The following is an 18,143-nucleotide window of genomic DNA, read 5'->3' on the forward strand; positions in this document are numbered from 1 at the left end:
GAAGAAAAGGGGGAGGAGAGGAGGGAATCCCTCCTCCTCCAAAAGCCACACTGATGGTGGTGGAAGACCTCACAAGGAGGTAGTGTATTCTCTACCTAGAGAGAAGGAGGAGCTTCTCTCACTAAAATGAAAGAAGCGGGCTTTTTTATTTTTTTTAAAAAATGAGGTTGCTTATTTCTCTTCCTACTTATATGTATATCTTGTGTTTAAGAGTCGCATTAATTTTAAATTAACACACACCAAAAAAAAAGAAAAAAAAAAAAGGGTTTTCATTTTATCATTACTCTACCTCTCCAGGCCATACCAAAGTTTCATTTCTTTTTAAAGGAAAAGGCTTAAAAAGAAAAAATAAAAAATAAAAAAATAAAAAAATCACTACCAATAAAAGTAAAGTGTTGGCTATTCTGCTATTTGGTGAAATGGTTTCCAACTTTCCATGGCTCAACCTTGGATCACCACTCGGCTTGGAAATAAATCTCTTCTCGTCCTGTGGAAAAATGATCCAAGATAAATTTTGATAGTGGTTAGAGATTCTTTCACTGCGCAAGGTGCAGTTTGCTGCGACTCCAATGAGAAAATCATCAAGGCTCTCTCTCAGATCAGCCCTTTGTATGATGTCACTTATGGTGAGGCCTCGACGGCTTTTCTAGCCGTCTCTTCGGCAATTTCTATGCAGTTTTCCGACTTCATTTTGAAAGGTGATTTTCAAGTAGTAGTGATTAAAGCGCTCCAACACTCTTTTATTGTACAAGACTGGAAGATTGCGGATCTCATCTCAGACTCCATTGCTACTATCCTTCTATCATCTTCCTGGAAGGCTAAAAAAGTTCATAAATCGAAGTGTTAACTTATGCGCTCATCATGGCTTATTAGGCTGCAGACTAGATCATTTTGACTGCATTTCCATTCATTTACCTCATTCTCCTTCTTTTCCCACTTGTAGTGATAAAGACACACATCCCTTTCTTTAGTTTTTGTTTTTCTTTCCGTTCTATTTTTTTAGGTAACAAATTGGGTGCATTTGTAGTTTTTTTTTTTTTTTTTTTTTTTAAAAAAAACCCAAGTCAAAGCACTTATAATTAGCAAATGAGCGTAGAATAGAAGCATAACTTAATGAAGCTCCAAGATGCATTTCTTCATTGTCATCATCTCCCTTTGCAGAATTAATTACTTGGTGCTTAGACTTCCCAATCACAATGCCAATTGTTGAAGAGCAATATGCGTGGCTCTTAGATTCCAAGTGACACTGCGAATTATTTAAGAGGGAAAAAAACCCACAACTTCAACTCATATGAATTTCTTTTGAATTTCCACTCATACAAAAGAAGAGTAAAGTCTTCTGCGCACTAAGCCTGAGCTAATAAACGATAGATATTGAAGGTCCTCCCCCCCCACAAAAAAAAGAAGGTAGGAGGGTTGTTGCTCATCCCTTCTCTCTCAACTACAACTCTTCTTCTTCCCCATTTCCACTTTGTTATTATTATTATTTTTTTAATTTTTATTTCCTTAGTTAGGGTTGGTAGAGGTTAGATTTATCAAAAACTTATGATCTTTGGCTTTGATTTTATGTAACAAAACTACACCGACAGCACCATTTTAGCTTTTCTTTGTAAAGTTTTTTTGGTGACCCAGAAATTTCAGATATGTATATAGACCTAAATAATATTTGAATTTGATAGTTTTTATAGTCTCCCAAGCCGAGCTACGATATCCACATAGTCTATCATGAGCAGTTATAATCAGTTTCATTGGCATTTTTTTTTATTGCCTTGAATTCCAAAAGGAGCTGAAGTTAGATTGCTATTGAGATTAAATTTTCAGTTATAATCAGTTATATGCAAATTTTTTAAAGTTCGTACATTAAGTTGAGAGCGTTTGAACTTTGAAAAATAAATTACGAAAATAAAGACAATTCATGAAAGTTAAGTGAAGTTTCCGAACGTTAGTCTTGCTGAATAACCATGAGACTCCAAATTGAACAAAATTTTTAGTTGTCAATAATAAAGTTTGATCCACATTTCATCTTCTTCTTCCTCTGTTTTCTGGTTCTGTTTTCTGCATATTGAATTCTGTTATTGTATCTGAGCCATTAGAGCTCCTCTGAAATTTTCGTTCATTTGTTCACCGAAGTGTTTTTTGGGACCTCCAAGTTATACTTAAAAATTTCAGTATTTCTTCTTTCTCTCTCGTTATCATAATCATCAACATCGTGGTGGTACTCACTAGCATTATATTATTATTGATTATAGCTGTTATTGTTGACGTTATCATAATCGTCAACATCGTGGTCGTCTTTACCAGCATGATTATTCCTATTGATCATAGCACCAGCGAAGAGTATCATGACCAAATCCATTATTCATTATAACTATTATTGTTGTAATTATTATAGTAGAGAAGTGCTATTTTCATATAATGCTTTAAATCTCTCATCCATCTCAATTTAACTTTTGTACAAATCAACCTATTGAGTTTTACAGATGATCCAATGATTGATTTGAACAAAAAATGAATGAAAAATGCATCACTGAATATGAAAGAACGTATCTCGTTATAAACTTATAGTATGACCAAATCTAAGGTGGCCTCGATCATGCCATGGGATGCGTGTGGAGCATCATCATTAGTATTAAATTTCTATGCGTGGCTTGCGTTGTATAGCCTGAATATGCCTGTACATGTCTCTTTGCTGGTGGAGAGGCCCTCTTGCCTTGCCTTGCGTGAGCTACGAATTGGGAAGAGAGGCTCCATACAATGCCAATTGTTGAATAGGAATATGTGTGGCTTTTAGACTTGCAAGTGGCATTGCGATTTGTTTAAGTGGAAAAACCCCACAACTTCAACTCATACGACAATTTCCACTCATATAGAAGAATAGTAATTAAAGTCTTGAGCGCACTGGAACTCGATCCCCTCAAGATTGAGTTTCTTCTCTTGGTGCCAACCAAATGATCACCAAAATCTGGGCGATAAGATTACAATGGAATGCTTCACTTCAACTATAAAAGCCGCTTAACACTCATTCTTATCTCCACAACTTCTTTTCTTATAAACTCCAGCCCTTCTGTCTCTCTCTCTCTGTTGCACAGACATGATGCTAATAGAAAGGCCATCAGTTCTCCTACTCTTGGGATTTCTGTTAGTGCAGTCATGCTTGCTTCAGTTGGCCCAATCCTCCACCAACTTTACCGACCAATTAGCTCTCATTGCCTTCAATTCCAAAATTAGTTCTGGCCCAAACAAAACTGTCTTGGCTGGTAACTGGTCCATAACTACAAACTTCTGCAACTGGATTGGGGTCTCATGTAGCCGACGCAGGCAAAGAGTCACTGCTTAATTTGAATCTTTCCTACATGGGCCTCCAAGGCACCATTTCTCCTCGCATTGGAAACCTCTCATTCCTGGTCTCACTTGATCTTTCTAACAACAGCTTCTTAGGTTTTTTGCCCAATAAGATCAGTTGCCTACATCGGTAGAGAATACTCCGACTGTCATCCAACCAATTTGAAGGTAATATCCCTCCAACTTTGCATAATTGTCAGAATCTTCGAGAAATGCATCTAAAGAGTAACCATCTTACTGGCACAGTTCCATCATCCCTCAGCAATATGTCATCATTAGAGGTCTTGAGATTGCAATACAACAATCTCATTGGTCCATTTCCTCTTGCGTTAACATATCCTCTCTAACCAAAATTTATCCCCCATACTACCAAAATAATGACAATGTACTCCCTCAATGCTAGCAAAATGACGAAATTACTCCTATAAAATTTTCAATAAGACAAAAATACCCATTCAAAATTTGAATAAAAAATAAATTTTAGTATTTTTGTTTTTATTTTAGTAAGGGTAATTTTGTCATTTTTTTAAAAATTAAGGGTACATTGTCATTGTTTTTGTAGTTTGAGAGATAAATTATCGCAATTGATAGTTTGAAAGGTAAATTATCATTGATGTGGTAGATTGAAGACTTTATCCTTTTTTTATTTTTATTTTTTTTTATTTTTTTACACGGCACCGTAATTGTCAACTTATCATTACCTTCTCACATCATAAACGAGGGGATTATATCTGATTGATGTCATGAGTACTGGAGATTTGTTCTTAACTACTTAAAAAGTGAAAATGAATATGAATTAAAGGATTTTACCATAACCAATTATTTCCATTATCTTATATCCTGGACATATGATGTAAAATTTGTGAAACTTCAATATTCCTCTCACAAACTACACTTAGGATGTTTTTGTAATGCACTGGTTTAAAAATAAAGTTGTAAGTGAAAAGATATTTGATTTTTCACATACCGTTACTATATATTTACTAAAAGTACTTGCATAGGAAATTTATCAAATATAAATGTTTTTTTTCTTTTCTTTTCTTTTTAAACTACAAACTCATTTATAAAACAAACCAGAGCTTTTATTCTGTAACATATTGTCATTACATAAATTAAACCTAACTGTTTGTACATAATCACCAAAACACGCCACATGTGCATATTTATATACATATGTATACCAAACATTTACTTGGCTCAAGCTAGCCTGCTCTTCCAAAGTTAACATTATTTGAAACTAAATGCTTTAGAGAAGTTCTCAAAAATTCAAGAACTAATTAATTTCTATTTGTTTGTTTCTATTAAATGATTGTTCATTTTTTGTTTATCAATCTTGCTAATTGTCTCTTATTGGGCTGTAATTCAACTTTAAAAATGTAGATTCAAAAGAAAAGAAGTTGACATTTTAGAAAGTAATACACCGTTAAATTTCAATAATGAAATTTCAAATCTCAAAGAACATCCTATTAAATCTCTAAGAGTTGAAGCCGAAGAACATTATTCTAAAACTCTAATTGTAAAATCCCAAGGGTTGAAACTGAATAGTAGTCGTTTTCTATTTTAAATTATATTTATCATCTTTTTAATTTGCACTTATAATGAATTTTTGGCTCTACTACTCGAACCATGATTCATATCTTATATGTAGATCTTTCTTTTCAAATGCAATTCAATGCTAAGATGAAAAGTCTGAAACCTACACCCAGATTCTACAGTGGGGGGCAGGAATAGACAAATGGTCATATATATTTGTCATGTTTTACATTTTTCAAAATTCGCAGTCCAACCATTTAGTTAGTGCGCACAAGACTTTACTCTTTTTCCATGTAGGTGGAAATTGAAGTTGTGGGGTTTTCCCTCTTAAACAGTGGGAAATTAATGTCACTTCATCTTCAACAATTGGCTTAATGTGATTGGGAAGTGACCAAGTAATTCTGCCAAGGGAGATAATGGATGATGACAAAGAAAAAATAAAGGTCGCAGATAAACATGTTGGAGCTTGACTAAGAAATCTCTTCATCAGTTTTTGTAACAGTAGACAACTGTTATTCTTCTCTTCCTGATTTTGAATGCCACCATCGACCAGGACATTTCCCACTACATATGTTGACTAAGGAGGTTTTGTCACGTACCCCGATATTTTAAAAGGGTGGCGAAACCACCTTTTAAAAACTAGCATAACTTTTATTATTAGTTTTTTCACAAATGATGCAATAACTCATAATTAATAAAATACTTAAGAAAGAAATTAGGCTTGTCAATTTAACTACCGGATTTTTTTTTTTGTTACATTTTAGTGTCCATATCTGCTGAGTTGATAAGCTCTCTTCACCGTTGGTTTTTTATTATTATTTTTTTTTCTTTAATTTTCAATTAAGGGTGGCTGGAGCATGCAGTAAAGTACTCATAAAACATGACACAAAATGGACGAAAGCTTGCGCAAAAAAATAAAAACATTATTCTTTAATTAATTAGTGGTTGTAGCACTCCTAACATTTTTCATAAAATTGAGGGGGTAGTTTGAGAGAGTTAAATGGACCTTACTCTAAGTTTTTTTTGGATAAAATCATTTTTCTTTAATTAATTAATTGTTGTAGCACTCCTAACATTTTTCATAAGATTGAACAAGTTGGAATGGGAATTAGCAAATAAAGAAAAGAAAAACAATGAGAGAGCATAAGATGGAAAATACGTGAAACTCCAATCCTTCCACAAACAACATCATAAGATGGAAGATGTATATTAGATACCTTAATTTCTTGTTTGTCATCATCTCCCTTGGCAGAATTACTCGGTGCTATTTTGCTTATAGGCTATAGCACCCAAACTATCATTGATTCATTAGTGACACTTGACCCCTCACTACCATTTCTTAATTTTTCTTGTCAATTGGTACCCTCCGCTAGTATTTAACGTTAAAATTGACAATAAAATAGAAAAATAAATTTCTTTCCCTCATGAATCTCCTCGGAAAGCCCCAGATACTCCTCCACTGGCCCCACTACTCACATGTATTTATGAAACAAATTGGCAGCATTTGCAGGAAAAGAATAATACTCCGAAAAAGGTTTCAAATTGATAATATCTTCCTTCAACAACATGGCCACTTTTTCTTCGTTTATGTTGACAGGAGAGACATTATCTAACCCCGCCTTCACGGCAGAAGCAGGATACAGAGTTCCAGTCTAAATCACAATTAACGTTAGTCAAGCATCCGGAGTCCATTCAACATCATGGCCACTTTTTTCCAATTGTTATGTTTCGTAGAAATCTCTTGTCATAGAGAAATATCGGAACACGCGTGACTTATAAAATCCTCTTAACACACCCACTATTATCTCCACGCCTTCTTTTCTTACAAAACTCTTCTCCCACTCTGTCTCTCTCTCTTGCACAGTCGTGATGCTAATAAAAATGCCCTCCATTATTCCCCTGCTCTTGGGTTTTCTGTTAGTGCAGTCATGCATGCTTCAGTTGGCCCGATCTTCCTCCAACTTTACCGATCAATCATCTCTCCTTGCCTTCAATTCTAAAATCACTTCCGGCCCAAACGCAACTGTGTTGGTCAGTAACTGGTCCACAGCTACAAATTTCTGCAATTGGATTGGCGTCTCATGTAGCCGACGCAGGCAAAGAGTGACTGCTTTGAACCTTTCCTACATGGGCCTCCAAGGCACCATTTCTCCTCATATTGGTAACCTCTCTTTCCTTGTTTATCTTAATCTTCGTAACAATAGCTTCTTTGGTTTTCTGCCGCATGAGATCAGTCACCTACATCGCTTGAGAGTACTCCAACTGTGATCCAACCTATTGGAAGGTAGTATCCCTCCAACTTTGCAAAATTGTCGAAATATTAGAGAAATACGTCTTGGGAGTAACCATCTTACTGGAGCAATTCCATCGTCCGTTGGCAATATGTCGTCGTTAGAATTCTTGAACTTGCAATACAACAGCTTCACTGGTCCATTTCCTCATGCCATCTTTAACATATCCTCTCTAACCATAGTTAGTCTTTCAAAAAATCACATATCAGGAACTCTTCCAATAAATCTTTGCAGGTATTGTCCTAATCTTCAAGTGCTTTATCTTTCGCACAATGAATTCAACATGCGGCTCCCTTCACAAATGAATTATTGTAGAGAGATTGTAGAGTTATCCCTATCAGGCAATAAATTTGATGGGAGCATTCCAGAAAGCTATGGGAGTTTAGAAAAGCTTGAATACCTAGCCCTTGGAGGTAACAATCTAACTGGTAATATACCTCCGACCGTAAGTAACTTGTCGAGGTTATATGAGTTTGGCATTGAGAGTAACAACATTGAAGGAAGAATTCCCAGTGATTTATGGCGTCTTCCAAATCTGTTGGTATTGAATTTTGAACAAAATTATCTGGTAGGGGAAATCCCCCAAAGCCTTTTCAACATTTCCTCTCTACAACAAATCTCTTTGGCAAATAATTCTCTATCTGGCAATCTTCCATTAGATTTTGGGTTTTCTTGCCCTAATCTTGAAATTTTGCTTTTTGGTCAAAACAAATTTAGTGGTCCTATCCCATCATTTCTTTCAAATTGTTCGAAGCTCATTGAAATAGATATTAACAGCAACTTGCTCTCCGGACCAATACCCACAAGTCTTGGAAACTTAAAATACCTCCAGGACCTGTTTCTGAATAAGAATCAGCTAACAGGAGAGCCTCAAGAGCGAGAACTTAGTTTCCTTTCTTCTTTATCGAATTGCAGATTTTTGGACACACTATCAATATCCTTTAATCCATTGGACATTAGTCTTCCAGATTCCATTGGGAACTTTTCAACCTCCTTGAGAAATATTTATGCATTTGAATCTCAAATAAAGGGTCATATTCCTGTTGGAATCGGTTCCTTGAAAGGCTTGACCACGCTTGTTTTGGGCAATAACAATTTGATTGGAAACATACCACCCACAATTGGGGGATTGGAAGGGTTACAAAGATTATACCTTTATGGTAACAAAATTGAAGGATTCATTCCAAAAGACATGTGTCAGTTAAAGAACTTAGGTGAGTTATATCTCTCAAATAACAAAATCTCGGGATCAATCCCAAATTGCATTTCAAACCTCAATCTTCTGCAAAAGCTATTTCTGAGGTCTAATAGGCTGGAATCATCAATACCATTAAATTTATGGAGCCTTGAGAATCTATTGATTTTGGACCTATCATCGAATTTTCTCACTGGAAATTTGTCTCCAAACATGAAAAAAATGGATGTCATTGAACAAGTTGATATATCTCAGAACCAAATTACTGGAAATATTCCAAGCATCATTGGAGCGTTTGAAAGCCTAAGTTATCTTGATTTATCAAGGAACTCATTTCAAGGAGGCATTCCACAATCTTTTGGAGACTTGAAAGGATTAGATGTGTTAAACCTCTCATATAATAATCTCTCTGGTGTAATTCCTAAGTCTCTTGAAGCACTTCCATATCTCAAGTATTTGAATGTGTCTTTCAACAAGCTATAAGGAGAAATACCATCTGGAGGGTCTTTTGCAAACTTCACAGCAAAATCATTTTCAGGAAACAAAGCACTTTGTGGGAATCCAATTTTTGAAGTTCTACCTTGTCCAAGCCCAAGCTCCAAAGGATCTAAGTTGAAACAAAATCTGCTCAAATATTTTCTTCCTGCTATTGCTTCAATTATAGTATGTCTAGCATTAGTTTATGTGTTGAGAAGACATCGAGAAAGTAAAATACAGCTTCCAAGTTTATTTAATACATTGCATGTATTGGAGTTTAGAATGATATCATATCAAGAGCTTTGCCAAGGGACAAACAACTTTTGTGGAAGTAACTTGCTTGGAGTAGGAGGTTTTGGTTCTGTGTACAAAGGCATGCTCCTTGACGGGACTACTGTTGCTATTAAAGTTCTAAATTTGCAATTGGCTGGTGCTTTCAAAAGTTTTGATGCAGAATGCAAGGTCTTACGAACAATTCGACATAGGAATCTTGTTAAAGTCATAAGTACATGCTCTAACCCTGAGTTCAGAGCTTTAATATTGCAATACATGTCGAATGGCAGCCTTGAAAGGTGGTTATACTCTTATAACTACTCCTTGACTCTTCTTCAAAGAGTAAACATTATGGTTGATGTTGCATCAGCGTTGGACTATCTTCACCACGGTCAATCAGAATCTGTGGTTCACTGTGATTTGAAGCCTACCAATATCCTTCTAGATGAGGACATGATTGCACACGTGAGTGACTTTGGCATTGCAAAGATTTTGGTTGAAAACAAGGATGCTACACAAACCAAAACTCTTGGTACACTTGGCTATATTGCACCAGGTACATGCATTCACCTCTATTTATTTTATTGCTAAGAGGCTATCTAACAGTGCTAATATCAAGAACAATAATTGCTAGTTTCAAGAACACCAATGTACATGCCAATTTCCCATAAATCTATTTTATATAGGCCTTATATTCATATGAATATGCATTAACAATAAAAATTACACAAACTATAATTGCTTAGTCAATGGATAATTACCTATTTATTCCTTTTGAGTCTTATGCATCGATTGTTAATTATTCTAAAATATATTAAAATAAATATTTGTATTAAAGACAATTAGGTTATATGCTTCTTGATCACTAGGTTAATATGAAGTAATTCTAAAATGCGACCATGATTATGGTTTGCCTTGATTTATGCCCACCCCATACCCATTTTATGACCACTAATAACACACAGATGGTTAATATATGTGTACAATGAATGCATATATATATATATATATATATATATATGTGTGTGTGTGTGTGCGCGCATATTTTTTGCTTTTTGGTTAAGATATGTAAAAAACTTCCTTTTTTTTTTCTTCTTTTTTTATTTTTTATTTTTTATTTTATTTATTTATTTATTTTGAATTACTAACTAAAAGGCCGTTTGCACAATTGTGAGTATTGGATAGAGTATGGCTTGGAAGGAAAAGTCTCCATTAAAGGCGATGTTTATAGCTACGGTATAATATTGTTGGAGATGATCACAAGGAAGAAACCTACCGACGACATGTTTGTAGAAGAATTGACTTTGAGGCAATGGATAAACGCTTCATTTCCCGACAAACTAGTGGAGGTTGTGGATGACGGCTTAATGAGGACAGAAAATGGACAAAATGCAACTGTCATGCAAAGTGTTCTTTCATCTATCATTGAATTAGGTTTGAAGTGTTCTGAAGAGTTACCAGATGAAAGAGTTGATATCAAAGATGTGCTTGTCAAGCTTAAAAAAATCCAAGTGAAACTTTTTGAAAACAGAAATGATGGTGTTTGATATATTTTATTTGGGTTATATCGGGTTTGTCTTTTAATTTCTTAAAGTACTTACAAGTGGTATGCTTTATGTTTGTATGACTTTCCATGTTTAAATAAATGCTTTGGGATTTTCTAACATCTTCCTCTTGAGCCATTTCTCATCTTTTTTTTCTCCTTACACTTCTTGTTGAGATATATAAAATTTACTCAAGGATGATTCTTTATGCATCACGGATACTGAACTAATATAATCTCAAACGCCAAAAAAATCTTGCAGATCGATTTTATTGTTTCACTTCATGTCTCTATTCAATCAATTATGAAAACTATGGAATGACGAAAGAAAATACTTAAAGCAACACTCAAGGCAGGGCATATAAATTCAATTTTCAAATAAGTGAAGGATTATTATAACCATTCAAAAATTAAAACTAAAGAGTAAAGAGAGATAGCAGGTTGGTTTTCCTTTCTATAATCAAAACAAAATAAAAAGCTGATTAATTACATGAAAGTTTGGAAGCGGGGTAATGAAACTATATGCTTTTACGGTTTTACCCGAGGCCTGCCCTTCAATTTTTTCCTCTCTAGATTCACTAAAATTGTCAGGAGAAAATGACAAAAAAACAAAAAAGAACAAAAAACTCCTTGTTAAGCATTAAGACGGGGAATGGAAAATAATGATCATGTAGAATATATATTTTATTTTTTAATGGTTGATATGTCTTCAATTAGATAGTCACATATCAAAAATTGTATAATAATTATCATAAAAGTTAGGAACGAATTAATTTATATTGTGACAGTTCACACTTCACATGCACCTAGCGGGTATTTTCAACAGTACATCCGCCGGGTTTCGAATTGTACGGGGCGAATTTTCTGGGTCTTTCTTCTGTAAAAGTGAGAGCAACGCCTTCAATCATTCTCCAGAGAAAAGTAGATAAAAGGAAAAAGGCAAAAGCAAGAAAAGGAAGAAAAGAACGAGTAACATAAAAGCGTCTAACTCCTTCTAAAGGGTACAGGTTAGAAGCTTTTAACCATTTACAAGCAGATTTGTATACAATCGTAAGGTCAAATCATTCCCCCCATCAAATTGAAATAAGCTTGTTCAAAACAAAGCACATCTTCAGATAAAGAGAATGAAGGAGATTGAGAGAGAGAGGAACCTGGACGTGGTCAGGCGTGGAGCACTGGAGGTGGAGCTGTGGTTCGTGGAGGCTGGAGAATGAGGCGCCGCTAGGTTGAGTGAAGAAACAGCGTGACTGCGTTAGGAAAGAAACAGAGAAATTGTGTGAGGAAAGAAAGAATCAAGGATTTTAAGGTTTTTTTTGGGTATACGGGGCGGGCGGGTACCCGGGGTATTTTAAAATCTCTTGCCCGCGGTTCGACCTACCCCAGCCGGATATCAAAACAAAATCCGAATCCGCAATTTTATTGAGAAAAAACCGGGTTTGGGACAGGGCGGGGCGGTTTCCGCAACTTTACTGCTCTGCTTTTCCAGATTTGAGCATTTATTTTTCCCAGATTTTGTAATATCCAGATTCCAGATTTGGGATTTGTCGGTTATTGTTTTCCAGATTTTGTAATATTCAGACTTTTTGTCTTTTTTTGTCTTTAATTTTTTTTTTTTTTTTTCATTTGAATATGGATTAATGGATTTGGGCTATATTTTTTAGCCATGTTTTTGAGCTACAATTTATTGGGCCATTATTTTGCATCTTTTTTGAAACTTTTTGGCCCAAACCCTTAAAATATGACCAAAAATAATAAATTAAAAGTCCAAAACACTTAAAAAGCCCAAAAACCCATTTTTAAAAAAAAAGCGATTATAACTAATCGGTTATAAAATAACTAATAACCAATTAGTCGATTGCGTTTGCGGTTGTTAAAAATCAATAACCGACAAAGTCGGTTGTGATTACGATAGCTAATAACCAACACCCCTAAAAATCAATACAGAGTCAAGGTTCTTGGAGGCCCTTAGGAGCATAGGAGTTGCAATTCAGAAAAACGAAGACCCTTTTCAACGGATCAAATGGCTCCACCTTCACAACCAGGACGTAGAAACCATTGAAGGACATGAATATTGGAATTTATCTTTTATGGAAATGGCAAATTTATCATATACAGACACTTGTCGGCAAATTGTAAAAGAGGGTTGTATTGCTTGCAAATTATTTGTAACATTGTGTTGGCCAAGTTGGTTATATATTAATCTCATAATTAGCTAGAGTGCAATCACTTGCTTCCAACACAACCGCCCGACTCGTATGTTCTGAATTTTTTTCCCTATGCAATGCAAATGGGAACAAGAGAGACACACATCCCTTTTTTTTTTTTTTTTTTTTGTATGAATTAATAATATTTTCGGGTTAAAGGGGGAGTTGATTGGACTTTTGATTTATTTATTTTTTTGGTGATAAACCAGACAAAGACAGAAAAACCCAATTCAAACAGACTACAAACTTCTCAAAGCAGGTGAAAATAGAAATCATCTGCGAATGCAGCCCGAGAAAATGCTTGCCGTGGCGCAATCTGATGGACATAACCATCGGGAGTATGAAAACTCCAATGAAGTATCTAAACAAACTTTCAAAAAAAACATAGAGAAATACATGCACGTGGAAAAAAAAAAAGGCTTCCAAAAAGAAAATAAATGTCCTTTGTTTTTTGTTTTTTGTTTTTTGTTTTTGTGTTTGGTGTTTTGTTTTTTTTTTTATTTGGTTTAAGTTGAACTATATAGACTATTATTGGCCAACATGCAACTGGTGGAGGCTAGCTTAATTACAACCGTAAAGAAGAGGGGTTTTACTTCAAAATTGTTGTTTATTCATCAAATTTTTATTTTATTTATTTTTTATGTCTTTATAATTGGAGTACAAAAGAATACTTAAATAGACTCACTTATTAAACTCTAATCTTAATCATCAAATTTTTGTCTTTCTTCGTTGGAGTATAAAACACTTAAATAGATTCGATCACTAACTAAACTCTAATCACAAAAACAACACCCTTCAACTCTTGAAATTAAATACTCATTTACTAATTAATTAATAGAACCTAAATAAAAATCAATTAAAAAAAAAACTAAATAAAACTGCAAGAGATCCAACTGATAAGATTGGTACACATACTCATCTATACATAGTTAGAATTAATTGCTCAGCTAAAGGCTATTAATTAATTAATCAATTTCAGTATTTCCATTGGGGCCGGGCTTAGGCGGCCAGCCATGGTTATCATAATCATCAACATCGTGGTCGGCTTAACCAGCATTATATATAGTTATTCTTATTGGTTATTATAGCACCAGCGAAAACTATGACCAAATCTAATACTATGGTACATGTTGTTATTATAGTATGACCAAATCTTCCTTAAACAAGACAACAAGTACTTGGCCTCTTTTTCCTTGAAATTTTTTGTACAAATCTCGTGATAGCGAGTTAGCGACTAGCGAGCCGCTGTTTTGTTGTTTATTTTGAGATGAGAGAAATTTTGGAACAACGCGTGACTTTGCCAATTATTCAAGTTGAATATTCAAAAGCAATATTGTATATCAATAATATGAACCGTGAATCCACCATGTTTATACTAAATAGAAATAAATCAAATTAGGCGACAAATACTAGTATATATAAAAGATCTTAGAATAACTACTTTTATGCTGATTGATTGTATCTTAAATTAATATAATCATAATTAATTAGCATCATCATGCAATATTAACCCAAAGTTGAGTTGGAGATTGGGACCAGCTCATTTATGATCAAATTTATATGAATTAATTTGAGCCAGAGGAAGATGTGCAACAAATCCTCTATCCCTCCCTGCCTTCACGGCACAACCAGGAACACAATTAACGTATGCCAACCTCCGGAGACCAGTATCAACATCTTGGCCATTTTTTCCATTTGTCGTGTCATGTCTGGTAGAAAATAGAAATATTCTCTCGATCGTCATAGCGCTCGTCATAGATATATACAAAAATATATATTTATAAAAGTTTATAAATATGTGTCAAAATTAGTTGTGAAAATGTTTAATCAAAATGATAAAAATGTAATATATAGTATCACTCTATCTCATTCCCCTAACCTAGAATTATGAATGAAAATTAGTGTTCAAAGTTGCCTAAATGTTGAGGGAACAATTATGTCTTCACCTATTTAAGAGCATTGACTATTGGATGACATGAAATTGGAACATGATAAGAATAAACGGGAGAATATTTCGTTAGTTATAGTAGAGAAATATTTTTGTCTATTCACTTTTTTATGAGACAAAAATACACTTTCACTATAACTAACTGGATATTATTTAATAAAAAGGCTAATATTCTCCTTCCTCTTGGATTTTTTGTTAATGTAGTCATGCATGTTTCAGTTGGACCGGAAGTTAATTCTAAAATCACTCCGGTCCAAACAAAACTGTATTGGCATATCCTCTCTAATAATATGCCTCGGGTTATGATAGATTATTTAACATATCCTCTTTAATTTAAGGGGTTGGGTTAGGATAGACTTATTTAACATATCCTCTCTAATAATATGCCTTGGACAGGAAGTGGCATATTATTAGAGAGAATATGCTAAGACCCTCTTTAATTAAAAGGATCGGGTTATAATAGACTTATTTAGTCTTATATATACACATACTTCAATATAATTTTAACCCGACATGCGAACACGAATTGCAACCCCAACATACAAGCACAATTAGTGAAGCACGGCAGTCCATTTATCTTCCTTCAACAACTTGGCCACTTTTTCCTTGTTATGTTTCATGAAATTGCTTGTAATAGCGAGATGTTTTATTCGTTTATGTTGACAGGAGAGGAATTTCGGAAGATACAAGCATATCTTAGCGAAAACTCCGGAGTCAATTGTGGTATTTTCTGTAAAACATCTAGGTGCATGTTGATTGAATTATGACGAGAACCTTGGGACTCGCTAGCGCCTATTAAGGCTATCAAAGTGTGACAAAGATGTATAACACATTATCTGTCCCTGCATTGCCTTCACGGTAAAACCAGGCTGTAGGTTTCAGTCTAAAACACAATTAATGTTAGTCATTTTCATCTTTGTCATGTCTCGTAGAAATAATCTTACTTCATAGAGAGTCGTTTTCTTCGTTTATGTTGACAGGAGAGAAAGTTGGGAGCATACAAGCGTTATCGAAGAGGGAGTAATGACAGAAGATGCAATGCTTCATTTCCACTATAAAAGCCGCTTAACATCCTCTATTCTCTCCACGCCTTCTTTTCTTTGTAAACTCTTCGATCTCTCACTCTCTGTCTCTGATCTGTTGCACAGTCATGCTGCTTATAAAAAGGCCCTCGGCCATTCTCCTGCTCCTATTAGTGCAGTCATGCATGTTTCAGTACTTGGCCCAATCTTCCACCAACTTTACTGACCAATCAGCTCTCATTGCCTTCATTTCTAAAACCACTTCCGGTCCAAACCAAACTAACTTGGCTGGTAACTGGTCCACAACTACAAACTTCTGCAATTGGATTGGGGTCTCATGTAGCCGACGCAGGCAAAGAGTTACTGCTTTGAACCTGAAAAACGCTATGCCGACTCCAAAAACTTGTTTATCACAATTTATGCGGAATTAATATTATGAAGCAATAAACAATTCAATCACCCAAAATATATAAAGCAATAAAAAGGCAGACACAGATATTTTGGTTACGAAGAGGAAACCTTTTAGAAAACGTTCTAAAAGTAAAACCTCTCCGGGGCAGCCAAACCCAGGAAATCACTATCAAAAGATTATCCAGAGATTACAGACACTAGGAACACTTACAACCCTTTGCAAGGCCTTGGCTCTGTAAGATCGACAAGCCTACAACTCGTCTCCTTGCTCACAATCTTCTTCAACGTGATTCTCCTTTACCGGACCTTCCGATAGACTTCTCAACTGTAGATTTATCAAAGGAATAATTAAAACTCTAAGAGATTCAATTTAGCGCTCACCACATATGATCTCTCTTAGCACAGCCTCTGACGAACTCTCTGGGGGTGAAAATTCGTACTACTCTCTTCTATAATGATGCATATATACCCCCGACAAAACCCTAGACTTAACCCACTTAAAATCACGTTTTTGGGCCTAAAACTTACGGGGTGTCCGGACATGTTAATGGGCGGTCCGGACACGGCTTTGCGGAGCAAGATTTTAGTTTCTGGAAATGAGGTCCGGACCCGGGGAATTGAGGTCCGGACCCGGCCTGTCCAGTCTTGATCAACAGCTCCGATCGATAGGCGTTTGTGGTCCGATTGAGCTGAAATTTTGCAGGGACATTCATAACACATGAATCTACATTATGAACGGTGAAGATTGGATTCTGAGCATCTATATCAGTGTTTGAGCCGTGAACAGTAGCATATGCATTTTGGAACTGAAGTAAGCCAACACAAGAACTAACAAACTCCTCCTTTGGCAATTCAGTGACAAAACCAAAATGTCGAGCCAATCCCATCATCTCCCCATATTTACTCCCCCTTTTTGTCACAGAATGACAAAAGGTCTTCATATTTTCTGAAACACTTCACAAAATATATTAAGGCATATGTGGAACAGGAATACAGAAATAAAACTCATGATCACAAAAAAATGACGTAGAATGCAAGATCATGAACACACATCACCAAAAACTCCCCCTCAACATATGACTCAATAATCAACAAGAAGCTAAAAAATGCGAAACATGTTTCTCCCCCTCAAAAGTCAAATGAACACAAATGATAACACATTAATGACTCATGTATTGCACAATGAATATCCCAAACATACTCAAAATATGCAAAACATACATGATACTAGAAATGGCTAGAAACTCATATTGCTTAACCCAAGCCAAGAAAATGTTTCATTCAACCTATGCTTGTGTGGTGTGTGGGTAAGCCATCCAAAGAGAAAAAATTTCAATTTACAAAATGAGGAGAAAGTTTCACCACCATGAGGTTTTGACAAGTATATCAAATCAAAAGTCAAACCTTATCATACTAGGGCCTAGCCACTCTCATCCTATACAATTCTCTTTGTAAAATATTTTGCACAAGTTTGACACATTGAAATAAATTCCTTTTGGAATATGATCTTTTGATTTTATTTGTTTCACTATTTTGTTTATTTTTCTCTTTGAGAAAGTGTCCTTAAACTTTTGGTGCTTATCACAACAGAGAAAGCAGGAATTTTTAAGCCCTAGGTTCAACTAGCATATGATCAATTTGAAAAATATGACTAGTCAAAAACCTCATATGGCTACCTAACAGACCTCACAAATAAAGTGAAACAAAACCTCAATTTAAGCTTAAATGTGCACAAAAGATAAAGCATAGGCAAAATGTACCACATAAGCTTAGGCTTTAGGTAACCACAAAAACAAGTCCATTGACACAAATTTTCATCTCATGCATATTAAGAACATTCCAAGATGTAAGGAATTAAATCCATAAAAAGCAACATGAGAAATTAATGGACTATCTAGATGCAT

At 35.0% G+C, this 18,143-nt stretch overlaps 2 protein-coding genes across 3 annotated transcripts; both read left to right on the forward strand.

The window, feature by feature from the left end:
• The first annotated feature begins 6,077 nt into the window (after positions 1–6,077).
• LOC132191621 (putative receptor-like protein kinase At3g47110) lies at positions 6,078–8,845 on the forward strand. Of its 2 annotated transcripts, XM_059606708.1 has the most exons (2): positions 6,078–7,036; positions 7,401–8,845. In XM_059606708.1, exon 2 carries the CDS (start codon positions 7,450–7,452, stop codon positions 8,842–8,844), a length of 1,395 nt encoding a protein of 464 aa, XP_059462691.1. In that variant the 5' UTR covers positions 6,078–7,036; positions 7,401–7,449; the 3' UTR covers position 8,845. The 2 variants fall into 2 exon arrangements, with proteins under 2 accessions (XP_059462691.1, XP_059462690.1); XM_059606707.1 differs by having other exon boundaries at positions 6,078–8,845.
• LOC132191623 (probable LRR receptor-like serine/threonine-protein kinase At3g47570) lies at positions 8,845–10,777 on the forward strand. The gene is made up of 2 exons (XM_059606709.1): positions 8,845–9,667; positions 10,297–10,777. The coding sequence occupies exons 1-2, from the start codon at positions 9,121–9,123 to the stop codon at positions 10,656–10,658; spliced, it is 909 nt and encodes a 302-aa protein (XP_059462692.1). The 5' UTR covers positions 8,845–9,120; the 3' UTR covers positions 10,659–10,777.
• The last annotated feature ends 7,366 nt before the right edge of the window (positions 10,778–18,143 follow it).

This window comes from Corylus avellana, chromosome ca9 (genome assembly GCF_901000735.1).
Source record: "Corylus avellana chromosome ca9, CavTom2PMs-1.0".
Classification (NCBI taxonomy): Eukaryota; Viridiplantae; Streptophyta; class Magnoliopsida; order Fagales; family Betulaceae; genus Corylus; species Corylus avellana.